This window comes from Homalodisca vitripennis, chromosome 4 (assembly GCF_021130785.1).
Source record: "Homalodisca vitripennis isolate AUS2020 chromosome 4, UT_GWSS_2.1, whole genome shotgun sequence".
In the NCBI taxonomy this organism is placed as follows: Eukaryota; Metazoa; Arthropoda; class Insecta; order Hemiptera; family Cicadellidae; genus Homalodisca; species Homalodisca vitripennis.
In genome coordinates, this window is record NC_060210.1 from 104,783,728 (window position 1) to 104,800,101 (window position 16,374).

Here is a 16,374-nt window from a genome sequence, read left to right on the forward strand (position 1 = left end):
TTTTTAACAAATTTTTATTTAATTTGAAATTTTAATATCTTACAGCTGAAACCACCTCGCCACTCTTTAGCACATTTATCACGCCACTCTTATTACGTTGTTATTATTAGTATTTTAAACAAGCAAAACGTAACACTCTTAAGTTTCTTATGTTTTTAATTGAATTAATATTTGCAAAGAATAGGTTGTGGTTACAATAGTTTTATCCAGTGTTGTAATCGTTATTGCAAAATTGTATATTTATTATTATTTTGTAAAGTATTTTTTTTATATTTGATTTTATTAATTTACATTTACCCTTAAATTTAATGCAAATGAGCACTTTAATTTACCATTTTATACTTTTCCGGATTCGGAATATAATTTGGTTTTTGTTAAAATCTAAAAAAAACATACTGGAACTTTTCACGTTATGATAGCCAACCCAGCAGATGGCCCATATGCCATTGCTGTAGTGTGTTTGTTTATACTTGGTTCCATGCTTGGCATCTGATTATTCCATTTTTTGAAATGAAACACTTCTTCTTCTTCTAACTCATATTGTAAAGAAGCAATAAAACCACGCACTGCAACTTCAGCAACGCCATTGTATACATACCTTATTATATCGAGTATCTCTCTTAAAATCACAAAATGAAAATAAAAGTCAGCTGTCTCTCACAGTTCTAGAACATTTACTGTATATTTTGTTTTCCAACACGGCCGCTAAACATTAATGTAAATAAATAATAAAACGTAATAAATAAACTGGTCTAACTTCTAGAAGTTCTCGCCGTAGCTAGATCACAAAATATTCGTTCACATAAACCATCCTGCTCTTGCATCCCGAACATTAAAAAATCTCCTTCAATATCCAAAGAAGTGACTTTGAGTAGCAGGAGCGTTTTTGAACACCCCAGCTACTATCTGCGAGCCTCTGGGTAGAGCAGCGGTGGGGACGGACACCAGTAGTCAGGGCTGCTAGTCCGTCACCCGACCCGAACATGGCTGCGTCCGGTCTTGTGCTCGCTTCGCTCGTTCTTGTCGCATCTACGCTCAAACTGCGTAAGTCCTCACTCAACTAGTTTTACTTTCACTACCAACTTAATGATTGAACCGCTCTGGAATCAATGATTTAGTTTAAAATTTACAGCAGGTGATTTAAGAGTAATTTACACGTAGAAGAGGACAATGCTATAGTAGAATGTATAGGTTTTTAACACAATTTTTGTCCAAAACCTTTTCCCTCTTCTTTATCATCAATTCACCTTGTTTATATTCTAAGTTATTTGTTCATCTCCCTCCACATAAATATTGCAATGAAAAACGCACCAGATATATAATAGGCTCAAACGCACATGGACGCTCAGTGCTCCACTGTTGTTGCTGAGTTGACCGTATTAGCTTGTACCGATGTCTGCGAGTATAAATTTACTAGTTTGCATTATACATGAACTTTTTGAAGAAAATGAACAAATTAGTGTAGCTTCCATATCTTGTGGTTTTGTATAAAACAGTTGTAGCACTTAAAAAGTCGATTATAATAATATTGAAGTTAAATAAACGACAGAATACAATGTAAACGTATTATTTCACATATTTCCAAGCTGAAAAACATGTATTTATACAAGATTAATCATACATTCGTAAAAAATTAATTACATGTTTAGTATGTTTCAGTCTTCATGATATTATTAAATCCTCGTTTTTATCCCAGAGGTTTAAATCAACAAATATTATTTACAGATATCGGTTCCGTCAATCGTGGAAATGAAACACTTTGATCTAAAGAATTCTCTGAAAATGAACATCATGCAATGAGTTAAAGATGTTACTGATACTCAACATAAGTAAGTGTCGGTTGACTGGATAAAATCACATTGTTAAATTAAGTAGGCTATTAATCTTGGCTTGAGAACATTAAAACAAATCTTCCCCATGTCGAGATTTCCCAAAGTAAAAATCGTAATAACCCCTAGACTATGAGCAAATTTATCCGTTATAAAAAAGACACATTTGAAATGAGCATACCACAAGATACGTCATTTTAAGTTTATATTTTCAAAGGATAAGCTCTAATTTTCCCCCGCTGATGCCTCTTAAGTGGCCGAATAACAGAAATGCTAAATTAACAAACAAATGCAGATTTATCCACCAATTTACGTTTTTGCAGTTGTCCACAGAATTTTGCAAAACACTTCGGCAATGTGCGTAACCTTTCCTATAACTCTTTGGCCAACATCAAATAAAAACTCAAAGTGCCTGTTAAGTGTTCCGCTGTACTGGTGACAGTCGTGATCGTGATTTTTTAATACCCTAAGGAATATTAAACTTCAAACGTTTTTCACCTTTATTTTTAATCGTAGATTTATAGAAGATATTTCATTATAAATAGCCTATATGTTTGATAACAATCCAAATGCTAATAATAAACTAGTGTTTTTTAATACATAAACGGAAAAGCATAACAACAGTTGAGTTTTTATTTCTAAATAACAAATACAAATACAAAAAACTAAAAGGTTTCTTGATTGATATTAATGAGATCTCTAAAATGAGACAGTGCTCATTATTTTATAACTAAAATAACGGCGTATGAAATAAAGGAGTGTATGAAATAAAACTTTGTTCCCATGGAAGTAAGTACCGTAGCCAAGATGTACTATTCTGAGAAAATATGTTCCACTCCCATCTGTCAATAGACTGGGCATAAGCAGCAATTGGTCGTGCATGTCAATAGTCAGCTCATTCATTCACACTAGACAAGTACAATCCACTCATAAGATACACACCTTAAATTATCAGCATTCTGTATTGTTATGTTGGGCTTGTCATTTCTTTTAATAATTGCAATATATTACAGTGTTTTTTCTTTTGTGTTTTTTTTTAATAATAAGCATTTATTTAAAAGGTTTCTCAGTATATTTTACTAATTATCAGAATAATTCGCCTTTCACCTTTCAAGTTAGTAATGGTTTGATATACGCCTTAAAAATTTGCTCAAGTTTTAACTATGACCTTATTACGTATTATTTCAATAACGTAGCTGTTAACGTTGTTATTGTTTATGTAAGTTACCGTTATATATTGTACCATAAAAGTCTACGGTTTTCTGTAAATATTGAGACAAATTAATCTAGCAGTCTACTTAGCTGGTATCACAGATATAACCGTGTTTCCTTAAACAAGATTCCTCCGACTGTATTTGATATAAGTTATGGAAATTATCTTGTATGAAGCTAAATATAAGTAGATCTAATCTATCGTTATAGATAGTAAAATTTAGCATTATTGATTGTTTAAAATAAGCTTTAAACATTAAGTGCATCATAGAAGGTAATCTATTGCTTCAAGAAACCCCCCTTCCCTTTCATAGTCACCCCTGCTGAAACTAACGTGTGCTTGTGTACTGTATGTGTGTTTGTGTGTCACTTCTGGAATGCTGCTTCGGTTATCCAACTGAAGTTTCTCCAACGATATATTTCATAATCTCCCATTCCCGCTTTATCAGCTGACCCTATAGCCGGTGCTCAAGTGAAAGACCGATTTCCAACAGGGATCTTCAATTTTTTTAACGTTATAGTTTTAAAATCGTTTAAACGAACTATCACAGTTTGTGTTCAACAAATTCATTAATCTCTAACTGGAATTAGTTCTTTTTCCTTATTGTGCGATGAGTTCGTTCATGTCAATCCTAGTGCATTCCTTGAATGGAGAGTTAATGGATGCAAGGTCCGAAGGAAGAGTAGAAGGTCAACTGGTCATAATGCACACCAGTAAGGCCATGTCATGCCGTGTCTACAGGTAGTTAGCTAGCCGTAGTCTACTCGTTGCTTTGAATTCAATTGTAAGACCTCGAAGTTAAACTGGTTAACGTGCGTAGACGTTCCCGAAACAGCGTGTGGCATTCCCAGTGCAATTTGAGAACAAAACTTTGTTAACGTCTTTAACAAAACTGCTAATGGGGTTTTGTCGTTCTAGAGGAATCATTAACCAATGGCACACCGGTATCTTTGATAAATCTACTGAAAGTACTTAAAATCAACAACAGTTAAAAGTTCTGTCAACTGTTACATCCTGATAGATGACATAATAAAAAGCTCATTTTTTACTATCCGAATACGCAGCACAATTATCTATTCATACTGCTAATGCTTTGTATGAACGAGATTGAATTATGCACGCAGATAGGCACGGTACCTTAATAACAGGCCAACTTACAGGTAAGTATGAAAAATTGGTGATTCAGGTCAGCATAGTTGAGTACCAACATTACTTGGCAGTCACAACGCACCTACCACGTCGTCGCTGTCACAATCGACGATAGCCTATATTCAGGCAGTGAGTCACTCGCAACAACCTTCTCAGAACCTTCAGCTTTGTATAAATAATTTTCAAAACAATGTATGTACCTGGTAGAAATATCAAAGTTGATGCAGCACAGAGCAGGACTTCGAGAAAGTCTCTCAACCCCCACTCGTGACTGTGGCCAGTGACTACAAGCTGCGCAGAAATACTCATGCAGCACCGATCTGTGAGATTAACTACTTCTTGTTCCAACATCATTTCTCATCATTCATTTTCTTGCAGATATACGATCCTAGACACAATTTATATTGTATGCTCTATTGTATACAGTTCTGTTGCAGAAATTGCAGAAGCAAGCGATTCGAATAATAGCGCATTTGAATTTCAGAGTCATGTAGAGGAACTTTCAAAAAGTTTTTGATGTTGACTCTGCCAAGTCTTTACATTTTCGAAACAACTCTGTTCTGTATGTCTAAATGTGCCATGACAACTGGCCAAGACATTCACTCGTATGAGACCAGAGACAGAGGAAACTACCGGACTGGTAAATACAGAACGGTGGTTTATGAACATCTGCCTAATTCAGACCCAGGCAGGTGTTCATTTCATCAACAAGCTGCCCAATTTTTTAAAGAATGCCGTGACACCCAATGTGCTAACAACTCGTTTGAAACGCTTCTTAGCGTCACAAGCATTTTATAATGTTACCGAGTTTTTGGCATTTGACTGGGAGATCACCCAATCAGGAGATTGACTGCGGCGCTGTAGGTGGAAAATTGGCAAATGGATGAAGGATGCATGAATGTTAAATTGTATGTTTGAGTGTGATCCTGATGTGGTAAGAAAGTTTAAAATTTAGCTCTGAACTCGAATTGACTTTGCTATACATGTGCTAGATCATGTCTTCCCAATACAACATTAATTGATTGATTGTTCTATTACAGTATTGCTCTTGTATTCAATGATTTTTTGTTTTGATGTTTTTACTTGCACAGAACACCTTTGTCTTCCATGGTGTAAATAAATTACTCTGATTCTACATCAAAACGGGGCTGTCATATAGACTGTGGTTGTAATTGAGTGGAGATTCAAAACTCGTTTCCAGTGTTTAACCGCAAGAAGTTTATAAGTAGTGAATTGAGGTTGTGAACTGGCACAGTGACTACTAGTTATGTAACAATGTGTGGATCAGCTGGTAACAGGTTTGCCAGTGATCGGTGCAGTGTTGCCACTCAAATACGGAACTAGTCTGGTTTAACCGAGTTCGTCGACTAAGACTAGTCTGTCTAGAGAAGACAAATTATGTAAAGGAATTAATAGTGCCGCATTATTATAATCACCTAACTGATTATAAACTAAAAATAACTGGTACTCAACCCGGTCGTAAAATATGTATTTTGGAAAGTCTGCAGACACGTGCTTCAGGTACGCCCGCGCGTGCACACGCTACGTAACTTGGACAAGAGTAAAAGGAAGGATAGGCTATAAGACATTAATCTGGATGTGCGCATTTTCTGCGTCATATGGCACGTGAGAATGCTTGTAATCACAGTTGTCAAGTCTTCCAGGCTTAGATGGTGGGTTGTACAAGGTCCTGAGTTCAAGGTCAAGTAGATTAGTATCAGGACCTTGACTGCGCGTGGATGCGTGATCGACGCTCGCCAGTACTATATCAATTTTTTAAACTTTAGGACGGGAGATCCTCGTTTTGTGATTACGAGAAACTGACATTGTGGCATCTGAGATTTCAAAGTTTCAATTTATACCATTTATGTTTTCAGATACAATACATTGTAAGAACGGTAACATTCTAATCAAATTGAATGCAAATGCAATTTCTTCGGCAGCGCAAATATGTCGTTGCGATGTTAAAATAAAAGTAAGTAAGTTATTTGGAGTGTAAGTAAAATTCCTATAGAAAAATTACATACGCACTTTTGGGCGCTTTTCATCACTACTTACAAATCCATGTCCATGTGACTCCCAGTTAAAGAGCCCACCTAAGTATGTAAAACTAATGTAGTGCCTTTTTAATTATTGATGACAATCACATCCTGGGGAAACAGTTTTAGATTCATATGTAATACTTAGGTACCAGTACTTTTATGACTTCCTATCATGATGTGAGAACAAACGATATGGTACTTTATGACAACTTAGTTAATTACCATTATAGATGGCAGACAATTGATATGGCTCAATGTATTTCTATGTAATCAATACAAACTACCTTGGTGCCATACGACCTTTCTGTGCTGAAAGTGAATTGTACAATGCGGACATTGCTGAAACAGCCAGGAATAAATGTCATTTATGGGTCATTAATTTTACGAAGTAGTGGGTAATGTAATAATTATACAACCAAGGGTATTTTAGTAGAATTGTGCAAGAACATACTCGTAGTTCAAATGGATACAAATCAAACACAAAACTAATGGTTAATTTGTTCAAAATAATTTTACGAATGGTTTTGTCACCTTTACAAAGATTGGAGATAACTCTGCCAAACTTTACCAGTTGATTGATACAGTTGAAACAATTAAGATGTTACATTTTGTATGATTCTATACTTTCAAGATTTTGTGTTTTTCTTATACAAATTTAATAAGCCTATTCTATAACAGCCTATTTTATAAGTTGTGTATTATAATATGGCTTATAAACATATAATGTGTTATAATATGGATATATGTATTTTACTATTCTAATTTGCTGTTAAAAAGTGTTATACTTCACTACACTTCAAAATGGTGGTAATTTAAACATTTAAATGTCAAATTTCACAAAATAAAGACAAGAGCATAAGAATTAATAAAAATACACAATATACACAACTTTCAAAATGTTATTGTTATTATCAGTTAATAAAAAAAATAAGAATGTATGTTTTGCAGTTAAAATAAAATTAACTCTAAGATAAATTTCCTTAAATATGACAGCACAAGAGTATTAAAAGTATATTTCCTCAGATATTTATAATCTAATTACAACAAATAAGGTTTAATCTCTTTATGTCTCTTGATAAGTTTTTGTTCTCATCAGCCAATAATTCTATGAAATTCATTGTGAAACTTAGAAAATTACCTGTATTGAAAGTGCCAATTAGAATCTTTCTGTTGCTAGCAGTAAGAGTGATATTCAAACCAAACTGAAATGCAATAAATTAACTTGTCGATTTTTTAAAAGAAAACAGACATATTGACAGAAAAATAAGTCTTGACGATAATAGTATAACATATACTTACTTACATGCTAATATCATATAATATTGTATAAATTAAATTATAATTATCTATTTACATGGCAAATTATCTGGTGAAGTTCAATATTGTATACTTTTATTTTGATTTAAGAAAAGTACTGTATTGAACAGATTTTGCACAGATTATATTGTAGCTTTTCATTAGTCTGAAATGTGAGTTCTAAGGTTTCCTTGCGCATGTCTAAAACAGAATGACAATTTACCACCTGTATTTCAGCCTCCTACACACCGGCATGCAGTCGGAATGATCCCAAGCTGAATGAATGCGTTGTGAGACACGGCCAGCAAGCTATTCCTCAGTTCATTAATGGTAAATAGATTTTTCCCTTTGCGAATAGATTGCATGTGAAAAAAAGGAGCTTGCACTTTTTACCTACTTGTAATGTGTATCCTAGTTAGTAAGAGTCCTTACTTTGTTCATGTTATTCCTGTTTTCAAGGAGGAAATCATTTTCCTTTGTCAACAAACCAAATACATTACTATATACTGTATATAAATTAAATATTATTTCTTTTTTATTTAATCTCTTCAGTTTTTGCTATTCACATTAACTTTACATTGTTCTTATAAATAAGTTTATAAATAATTTATTTATACAAAAAGTTTTATTTTTTTATTAACTTGGTTCATTACAATATACAATACAATACAATCCCCTAGCTGTAATAGTTGTTTAGTAAAAGAAGAAGCACTGAATATTGAAAAAGGTCTTCTTAATAAACTTCTATAATGGTTGGTGGCAGGTCATCTCAAATATCTGGGCAGCTAGATCCTCTCACCACCAACCAGTTGTTCATATCACAGGGTATGTGGGTGACAAGTAGGTATCAATTTAAAGGTGCAACTGCAACATGGACGCTGCCTAAAACTTTTAAATGGGAAGACAAGAAATAACAAGGAGAGATTAGTTGGCTCAAAGGGTTGGGTTGAACTTATTTCATGTATAAGGCTCTATTTAATTACAGTCTTATAGGTCAAATAACTAATCTGCTGTTAAAATACCAATTATATTAATATAGTTTGAGTCCATCAAATATTTTTTTTAAATTTCCTTGGTCATGGGCTCCCTTTCCCCTGTGTAGTTTATCCTAACCCATGTCAATCGCAAGCTGAAAGAATGTTAAATCATTTACTGCCTAATGAACTAATACACATAATTGGTTGATGGCAGGTGACCCCAAGTATCGAGTGCCTCAGCTGGATCCTCTCACCATCAACCAGTTGTCGATACGGCAGGGCACAAACCAGGTGGGAATCAACCTGCAGGTGCGTGACTGCAAGATCTACGGCTTACGCCATGCACAGTTCATTGCTGCAAGGTAAATGCACATGTAAAATACCTAAGTAAGGATGGTTAATATTGTTATAACATATTTAAATTAATGTAAATCGGTAATTTAATATTATTTTGGGCTTAATGCACCTTATTAGGTACTGCAATAATGAATCTTATATTACAGGTCAGTGTAAATTACCAAAGAAATTTCGTATTATTTTTTTAAGTTTTCTACTATTTAAATATTGAATTAAAAAATCCAATATTGTTTGTTATATATGAATAATTATTTCTTGTTTCTCACAAATTTACAGTAGGTGTTATGTTCAGTGAAGTTAAACTGATTTAGTCAATTTTTGTTCCGGCTTTCAGTTTAAATGTTAGACATCTTATTTATAAATTGATTTACACTGAGGCATTTTAAGATTTCATCCTGTCTGTGGGCTCCAAAGCAGTTTTAGAGGTGTTTCTTTTCATGGACATCAGAGATAAAGTAGACTAAAGTACATAAACTGACAGAATTAATGCTAAAATGTGATAAGATAAGAAACAAATGAAAGGGAATCCAACATTGAAATAACATTTTATTTTTGGATTGTTCGTAACACAGTTGTAAATGTTTAAATAAAAAATTCGGTTAATGGTGTTGATCTAATAAATTAAATTCTTCAATTGTTTTGAAACTCACATTTGAAATTTTTTTTTTCATCAGACTTGATTTGAATCAGCTGAATTAGTGTTCAAAGAACAAAATATTCAAGTGGCTAGTGGAAAAAAATGTTTATAGCCTTTGAAGAATCATCATCAATGACTAATGGAATGTTCTATGATTTTTTTAATATTTGCTTTTAAATATATAATTTATTGACAATATATCTGTTCTTAAAGAATGTGGACATAAAAAATATTGTATATTTTCTCATTTATAATTATTTTTACTGTAATAAAAAACCAAACCAAGCTTGTTAATACTTTTATTACTGTTATTGCTTTGATATTACAAACCAAGCTTCTTTGTTGCCAATTTTTCTTGGATCTCTTCAGACAAACATGATTCCACATTCCTAGAGTCAAGTGTGTGGATGTATCAGATTCCAGACACTGCCCTGAAAAGAAGGTGAACTTCAGCTAAACTTAACATTCAGAATGTTTCTAATTTCATTTCATAACTTGATACATGACTGTTTTAAGGACGGATCTGAAGAAGAGGCATATCGAGTGGGACTTCAAAATACCATCAGTGCAGATCCGAGGCTTCTACAATATCTCAGGCAAAGTGCTCATCCTTCCCATCAGTGGGTCGGGCAAGGCCAACATCACCATCAGTTAGTGAAATTGTATTGGTTTCTAAATATATACATTTTATTTAGTCATGGGATAAATACTCCTGGAGCCTTTTACATGTGATATTCTAATAAACAAGGTAGTAGTACACCAGATCACATGTTGCATAATAGGTTTAACTGAAGTTGCATGCAAAATATCAAGTCTATAGCTCATTTCATTCTCGAGATGTTCTGTGAACAGAGAGACAGACAATCATAGAGAGGACATTTTTACAGCCTAATCCCATGAGTTGATGGACATGCACCATGAAACTCTTTCTTGTCTGTTTAGAAATGAAGTTTCATACAAATTTAAAGTATACAGATTACATTCTTCTTGAGATATCTTGCAGATAATTAGACTGTCATGTGACATGTTAAAATATCATATGATTGTACTCAGATTGTTTATAGTTCTGTCTGCAATTTTCTCGTTGCCATCATGGATACCCATAAGACCAATGTAAAAATGTTTGTGCCTTATTGTATGAAGTGACATGCACCATCATCGAAATCAGTGTCGCCTACATAGAAATAAATCTTCATCATAAATGCTAAACACATTAAATAGTTTAGGAGACAAGAACAGCCAATTTACATTGTACAAGAAGAAAATCTTTATTCTAAAATAGGACATTCTCCTTATTTGTATCTTCTTTCAAATAATGTAATGTTAAGTTAAAAAGTCCTAAAAGGTTGAACTCATCCAGGGTGTAGACTTGTTGATCTATCAGGCACTTGTCAGGTTACAGATGTTAGCAGGTGAGATTTTGTGTTGCATGATTATATGATCCAGTTGAGGAATTTCCCCTAAGAGGATTTCTTTGTGAGCTGTGTAAACTTTAATGTCTGCCAAATTGGTATATGCTGCCATTAAGATCAAAAGGGTTAAAAATACCAAATAATAATTTGTCCTCAGGTTATATACGTTTTAGCTTGACTGACTTGAAACAAAACAAGAAAAAGGACTGAAGATACTAACTTTCAATTTCTTTACCTTGTTGACTGATGCTAATATAACTGTTAAACTTTTAATAATGTCAGGTGGTCACTTTGCTATTCTCAAAAGTTGACACCCACTAAAACTAGAATGACCGAAAACTCATTTCTTAGGAAAAAAGTTCTTATCTACATCATAAAATAATCTAAGTTCTGTTCTTATACAACGCAAATTCATTCTAGTTTTCAAGACTAGAAGATTTAAGATCACTCCAACTGAGTTTGTGATTAATTAATACAAGTTGGATAAATATTATTTATATAATTTAAGTATAAGTTATTAAACTATATATTACAGATAAACATATAGTCTACAATGGAAATTCAACTACATGGGCAAGTAGCCTGTGCATAGGCTAGAGTCGTACTAAAAAGTTTAATGTTATCTAGATGTTGAAAAAAGTGTTACTGTTACGTATTTTTTATTACTATTATTATATTATATCACTCTAATTTAACAATTTGCTCTATCTTACAGATGATCTTTCAATCACATACAAGTATGACTGGGAACTTGTCAAGAAAGGAAATGGAAAACATTACATGAATTTCACCAACAGTGAGCTGCTCTTCGACAATGGAAGAGCCTTTTTCCAACTGGACAATCTCTTCAATGGTGATAAGCTTCTCGGTAGGGTAACAAAAATTCAGTAACTAGTGATATATTTGAGTTTGGGGTCTGACACCCATAGCCTTATATTTGATGCTGGGAATGGAGCTAGATTGACTTATGAATATACAGATTAAAGATTAGATGTTTGGGAAATGTTGACTAATTCTTCAAGAATTGGGTAAAAGGATTTGATTACCCAGAAAATATAGAGAAAGAAAATAGTATCTTCTATGTCTTCATTACCTACCTTACATTATATGGGTCTCTGTCTACCTTCCATGTTTTGATGTAACATACTTATTTTTATATGATTAGCCGTCAAACCTCTAAATTGGGTTCTAGCTACAAGCACTTCATGAACGATGCAAGACGTTAATTATGTCTAATTTTATTTATGCAGATTTGTATGATACCTGTAAACATGCTATGAAGGAAGCAGGGTTTTCCGGACATTTGCCATCGTTCAGTGATTAAAAAAATCAGTAACACTACGTTTCGAGATCTGCAAAACTTGCAGATCTTGAAACTTAGTGTTACTGAATTTTTGTATCACTGAACTATGGCAAATGTACGGAAAAATCCTGTTTCCTTCACAATCCTTCTATCGTCAAAAACAAACTTCAAACAAAGAAACATGCTATAATATCATAGATTTTGTTTACTGCAGAGAATAAATGAGTACATGGAGCTCTCTTGGTATTGAAGACTTGCTAGGCCAAACATGTGGCAGTATTGTTTTTCCTTCCCACTCTAGCCTCTCCTTCTTCCAAGGTGACACAACTGGGATAGTGCCTGCTATCCCTCTTTATACAGGGTGCTCAGTAAAAGTGTTCCAATACTTTAGGATTTTGTTCTTCTTATAAAAATAAGAAAAACAGTTCATATGAAGGTATGCTCTAAAATCTTTAGTTTTCTGTCTATCTTTAATCTTAAACTTATCTTTAATCTTAAACTTCTTCAAATGTACAGTATAAGTAGAATAATTTTCCCTTGAGATGTTGTTTGTCTGAATTAAATGGAAATGGATATATGTTAATTAATTGTTAATGAAACTGATATAACAATGCTTCAAGTAGGTAATGTAGTTTTATCACATGTTATAGTATTATAACATTACTACAAAATGTCTTTACATTTTTTTACTGGACTGATGTTTTTCTTCTTTCCTCTCAATATTGCTGCTGAGGATTTCAACACATTAATTATTATATTTATGGAACGTTTATATCTATAAAACCTAGGAAAGAAGGAAACGTACGTTGGATTAAAATCTGTACACATATTAATATATTAGGATATGGGAGAGGCTATATCTTGAGATTTGAAGGAGAGAGGGATTCTATTTGGTTTTTTGTATTTTGGTTACTTGGTTTGGTGCCTTACTATAAAACAGAAGTTTGCAGGTGACAACATGAACTATTTCCTGAACGAGAACTGGAAGGAGGTGACCAGAGAGCTGGGCCCGGCACTAGGAGAAGCAATTGGGGAAGTCTTCCGTTTATTGTTGACTAACATAGCGGACCTTGTTCCTTACGAGTACATCTACCCTGACATTCCTGCCACACCTGAGTGACCTCAACACATGACTCAGTGATAAGCAGTCATCCAGAGACGATGCAGAGATAGGTGCAGTGGTATGTCTATAGATTGTGTGACTACAGATTCCAAATTTATCACTGGAAATCTTACCGAAAAATTAATAACTTATTGTCAAAACAACCTCCAGTACAGACACTATGCTCTACGGTCTGTAACACAAATAAGCATTATTGACTTGTGTGTGTGTATAGAACATAAGGAACATAGTGTGATAGACATAATCATAATTAATTTGGTTCCAGTAATATCAAATTATTAACTGTTAATAGATCAAAATCAAAATATTGTAATTAATTGTGTGCACATAAAATACCCTATTTTATATAACTCAGACTGAAATGGAACAAGTTGTGATGTCTATCAAGATCTTCTTAGCTAGGAAAGTTTCAGTAGATGAGTTTAGACTCCTACACTGGTTGAGAAAGCGTACTCAGATGAAGTTCACTTCAAGTACATTCTCAGCCAGTGTAAGAGACTAAACTCAACTACCAAACTGAATACTGGAAGGTGACATAGTAATTTTATTCATTTATTTGCTTGTTAGCATTTTACTTCTTGACATGCCACTGTGGTTAGCAGTTACAGAAATGAAAACTCAAGGATAGAATCGATAATAACAAAATTGCAACTGACAAGATTTTAGCAATTTATTTGTTTAGTAGGTAATGTTATAGTTACTTAGTGTTACAACAGTCATTTATTTTGACTTTAATGTGTAGTATGTAAGTTTTATTAGGTCCAAATTAAAACATGCTGGTTAAATAAAATGTAATGATGCGTTAGGTTTAAGTATTGGTTGATTGAAATGGTCCAGATTATTGATGTGATACATTTTGTTTTGTTGTTTGGTTCAAAAGAACACAACATAAGCCCAACTTCTGTGTAAAAGGTAACAAACTTGATCTCGTGTCTTGTTAAGTGTCTAAGTTGACTGGTGTTTTTAGATAGTTTATTTTTGTATGTGTAAGTAATAATTTACTTGAATAATAACTACAAATATAACTGTTTTATCGTGTACTTTCTTTATAACCTATTTGTACCCATTCTGTAATTCTTATTTAATGATTATATAGTTTTATAACTATAATTAGCTGAATGTTAGCAAAGCCTATCACTCAGGGGGCTGGAGAAACGTCTCTTCTGTATGTCTTCAACAGATAATCTAGAAATGAGATATGGACTTGAAATTTTGCATAGAGCTTTATTTATACTTAGAAAATACCAACATCGATTATGGTCCATGGGATTTGGTTGAGTGTAGAGAAGCCTATAGCTCAGGGAGATGTTATCTTGAGCACAAATTGTTCTATAAACTTCAAGTTTGCATCAAGCGTCATTTCTACATGCAAGGTTGAGTTGGATGATAGTGTATGTTTTCCCATGGGATTTTGGATGAGCGTTACCAAAGCCTAACTTTCCGTAGGATATATTGGGAATGGATTGAGCTTTAGACTTGAAATATAGCATCCTTTGATATTATTCAGAGGGCTGACACAAATTCGAGGGTTGTGTGAGAGATTTGTGAAATAGCTTATGAGCTGTTAGAAAAGGTTGATCAAAATTGTTAAAGTAATTTTCTATAAATTATTAGGCCTATTATTATTTTTAAATTTTGATGTATACATTTTTTAAAATTAACAAATAGAACATGTTCTAGGTATTTCAGCTACATGCCAATTTAGTTAAAATACATATGTTTGTTAGTCATGGCAGATTCTTACATATGTTCATAGGTGTTTCCCAAAATACACTTTTTAGTCAGTGTAGTCTACAGGATTTACATATGATATAAATCATATCCTAATTTTGTTTGTGTGTGTGTGTATAAACATATTCACAGAAAAGCAAAGAACAATTTTTGTTATCATTTCAGTGTTTATTCTTATACTATGTACGTATGGAAAAGAAAATAATAAGTTCTATTGATCTGTAACTAGTGTAAATTGCACGAAAATAGACCAATGATTTGAGGCTTTGCTGCCATATCACTAAGCACCAGCTATTCCCATTGTCAGTGGTGCACCCAGAAATCCAAGAACACCAGAGTCAGGGGTTTTTAAATCCCTCTAAACCTATAGGGGGGACTGGGGCTTTCCCTCAGGAATTTTTCAAATATTTGGCCCTAAACTCGTACTTTATAGTAATTTTGAATTAATAAAAGGAGGAGAAGATCAGGTCATAATGTATAAGGTTTACAGTAAAACCACTCTACCACCAATTGCCAGGAGGTTTATACATGGATAATTAAAATCTTCTGCAACTAGTACAGCTTATATGAACTGTACTTAATAAAAATTAAATTTTTTTATAACATTAACTAAATATTGAACAATACAGTTAAGTCTAAATCAAAAATCAATACCAAAGCTAAATCTTGATCTCTACTCTTGACTCAAAAAGATTCAAATGTATTGATGTTGAATCTATCCGAGTTTGAATATTGACTGCAAACTAACTGATAGAGCCAGGATTTATATTAAAATTTAGCTTCTTTATTGCTGCATTTCTAAATATAAAATTTTTTACTGACAATAACCAGTTTTTATATTGATAACAACAAAAAGAAATACCGGTTTTTGGTACTTTTCAACCAAATTGCAACTTGGAATTCATAACTTAGAGACTTGTGATTCAACGTGAAGACTAAATGCTTATACAAGTTAGATGCAAGTCAATTGTAATTGAATATGTAATTTTAGCATTTATAATGGTATGAAAATAAAGTTGTTATTAAATTACCATCCTAACTTTTATTTTTGACCAAGTGGTCCACAAAATCCAGCATTGGTCGCGTTATGGAGCTGTTAGTCATTATCTTGAGTGTGTAATTAACTTTGGAAACCACCATTTAAAGTGATGAATTTAAAATGGAAATTAAATTGAGCAACTTTGTTAATTTACCGTAACCGGCAACAGCTCGTTTTAACGTTCAAATCACCTCGTAGTAACAACGAATGACAACATACTCTCACTGTACAGAACTACTCAGAGCTCGGCAACTGCTCACTCACTA

The 16,374-nt window shown here is 33.2% G+C and overlaps 1 protein-coding gene across 1 annotated transcript; it reads left to right on the forward strand.

Moving 5' to 3' along the window:
- Positions 1-944: 944 nt before the first annotated feature.
- LOC124359874 (protein takeout-like) lies at positions 945-14,369 on the forward strand. Its single transcript, XM_046812984.1, has 6 exons — positions 945-1,044; positions 7,767-7,859; positions 8,721-8,868; positions 10,017-10,150; positions 11,628-11,780; positions 13,166-14,369. Exons 1-6 carry the CDS (start codon positions 984-986, stop codon positions 13,333-13,335), a joined length of 759 nt encoding a protein of 252 aa, XP_046668940.1. The 5' UTR covers positions 945-983; the 3' UTR covers positions 13,336-14,369.
- The last annotated feature ends 2,005 nt before the right edge of the window (positions 14,370-16,374 follow it).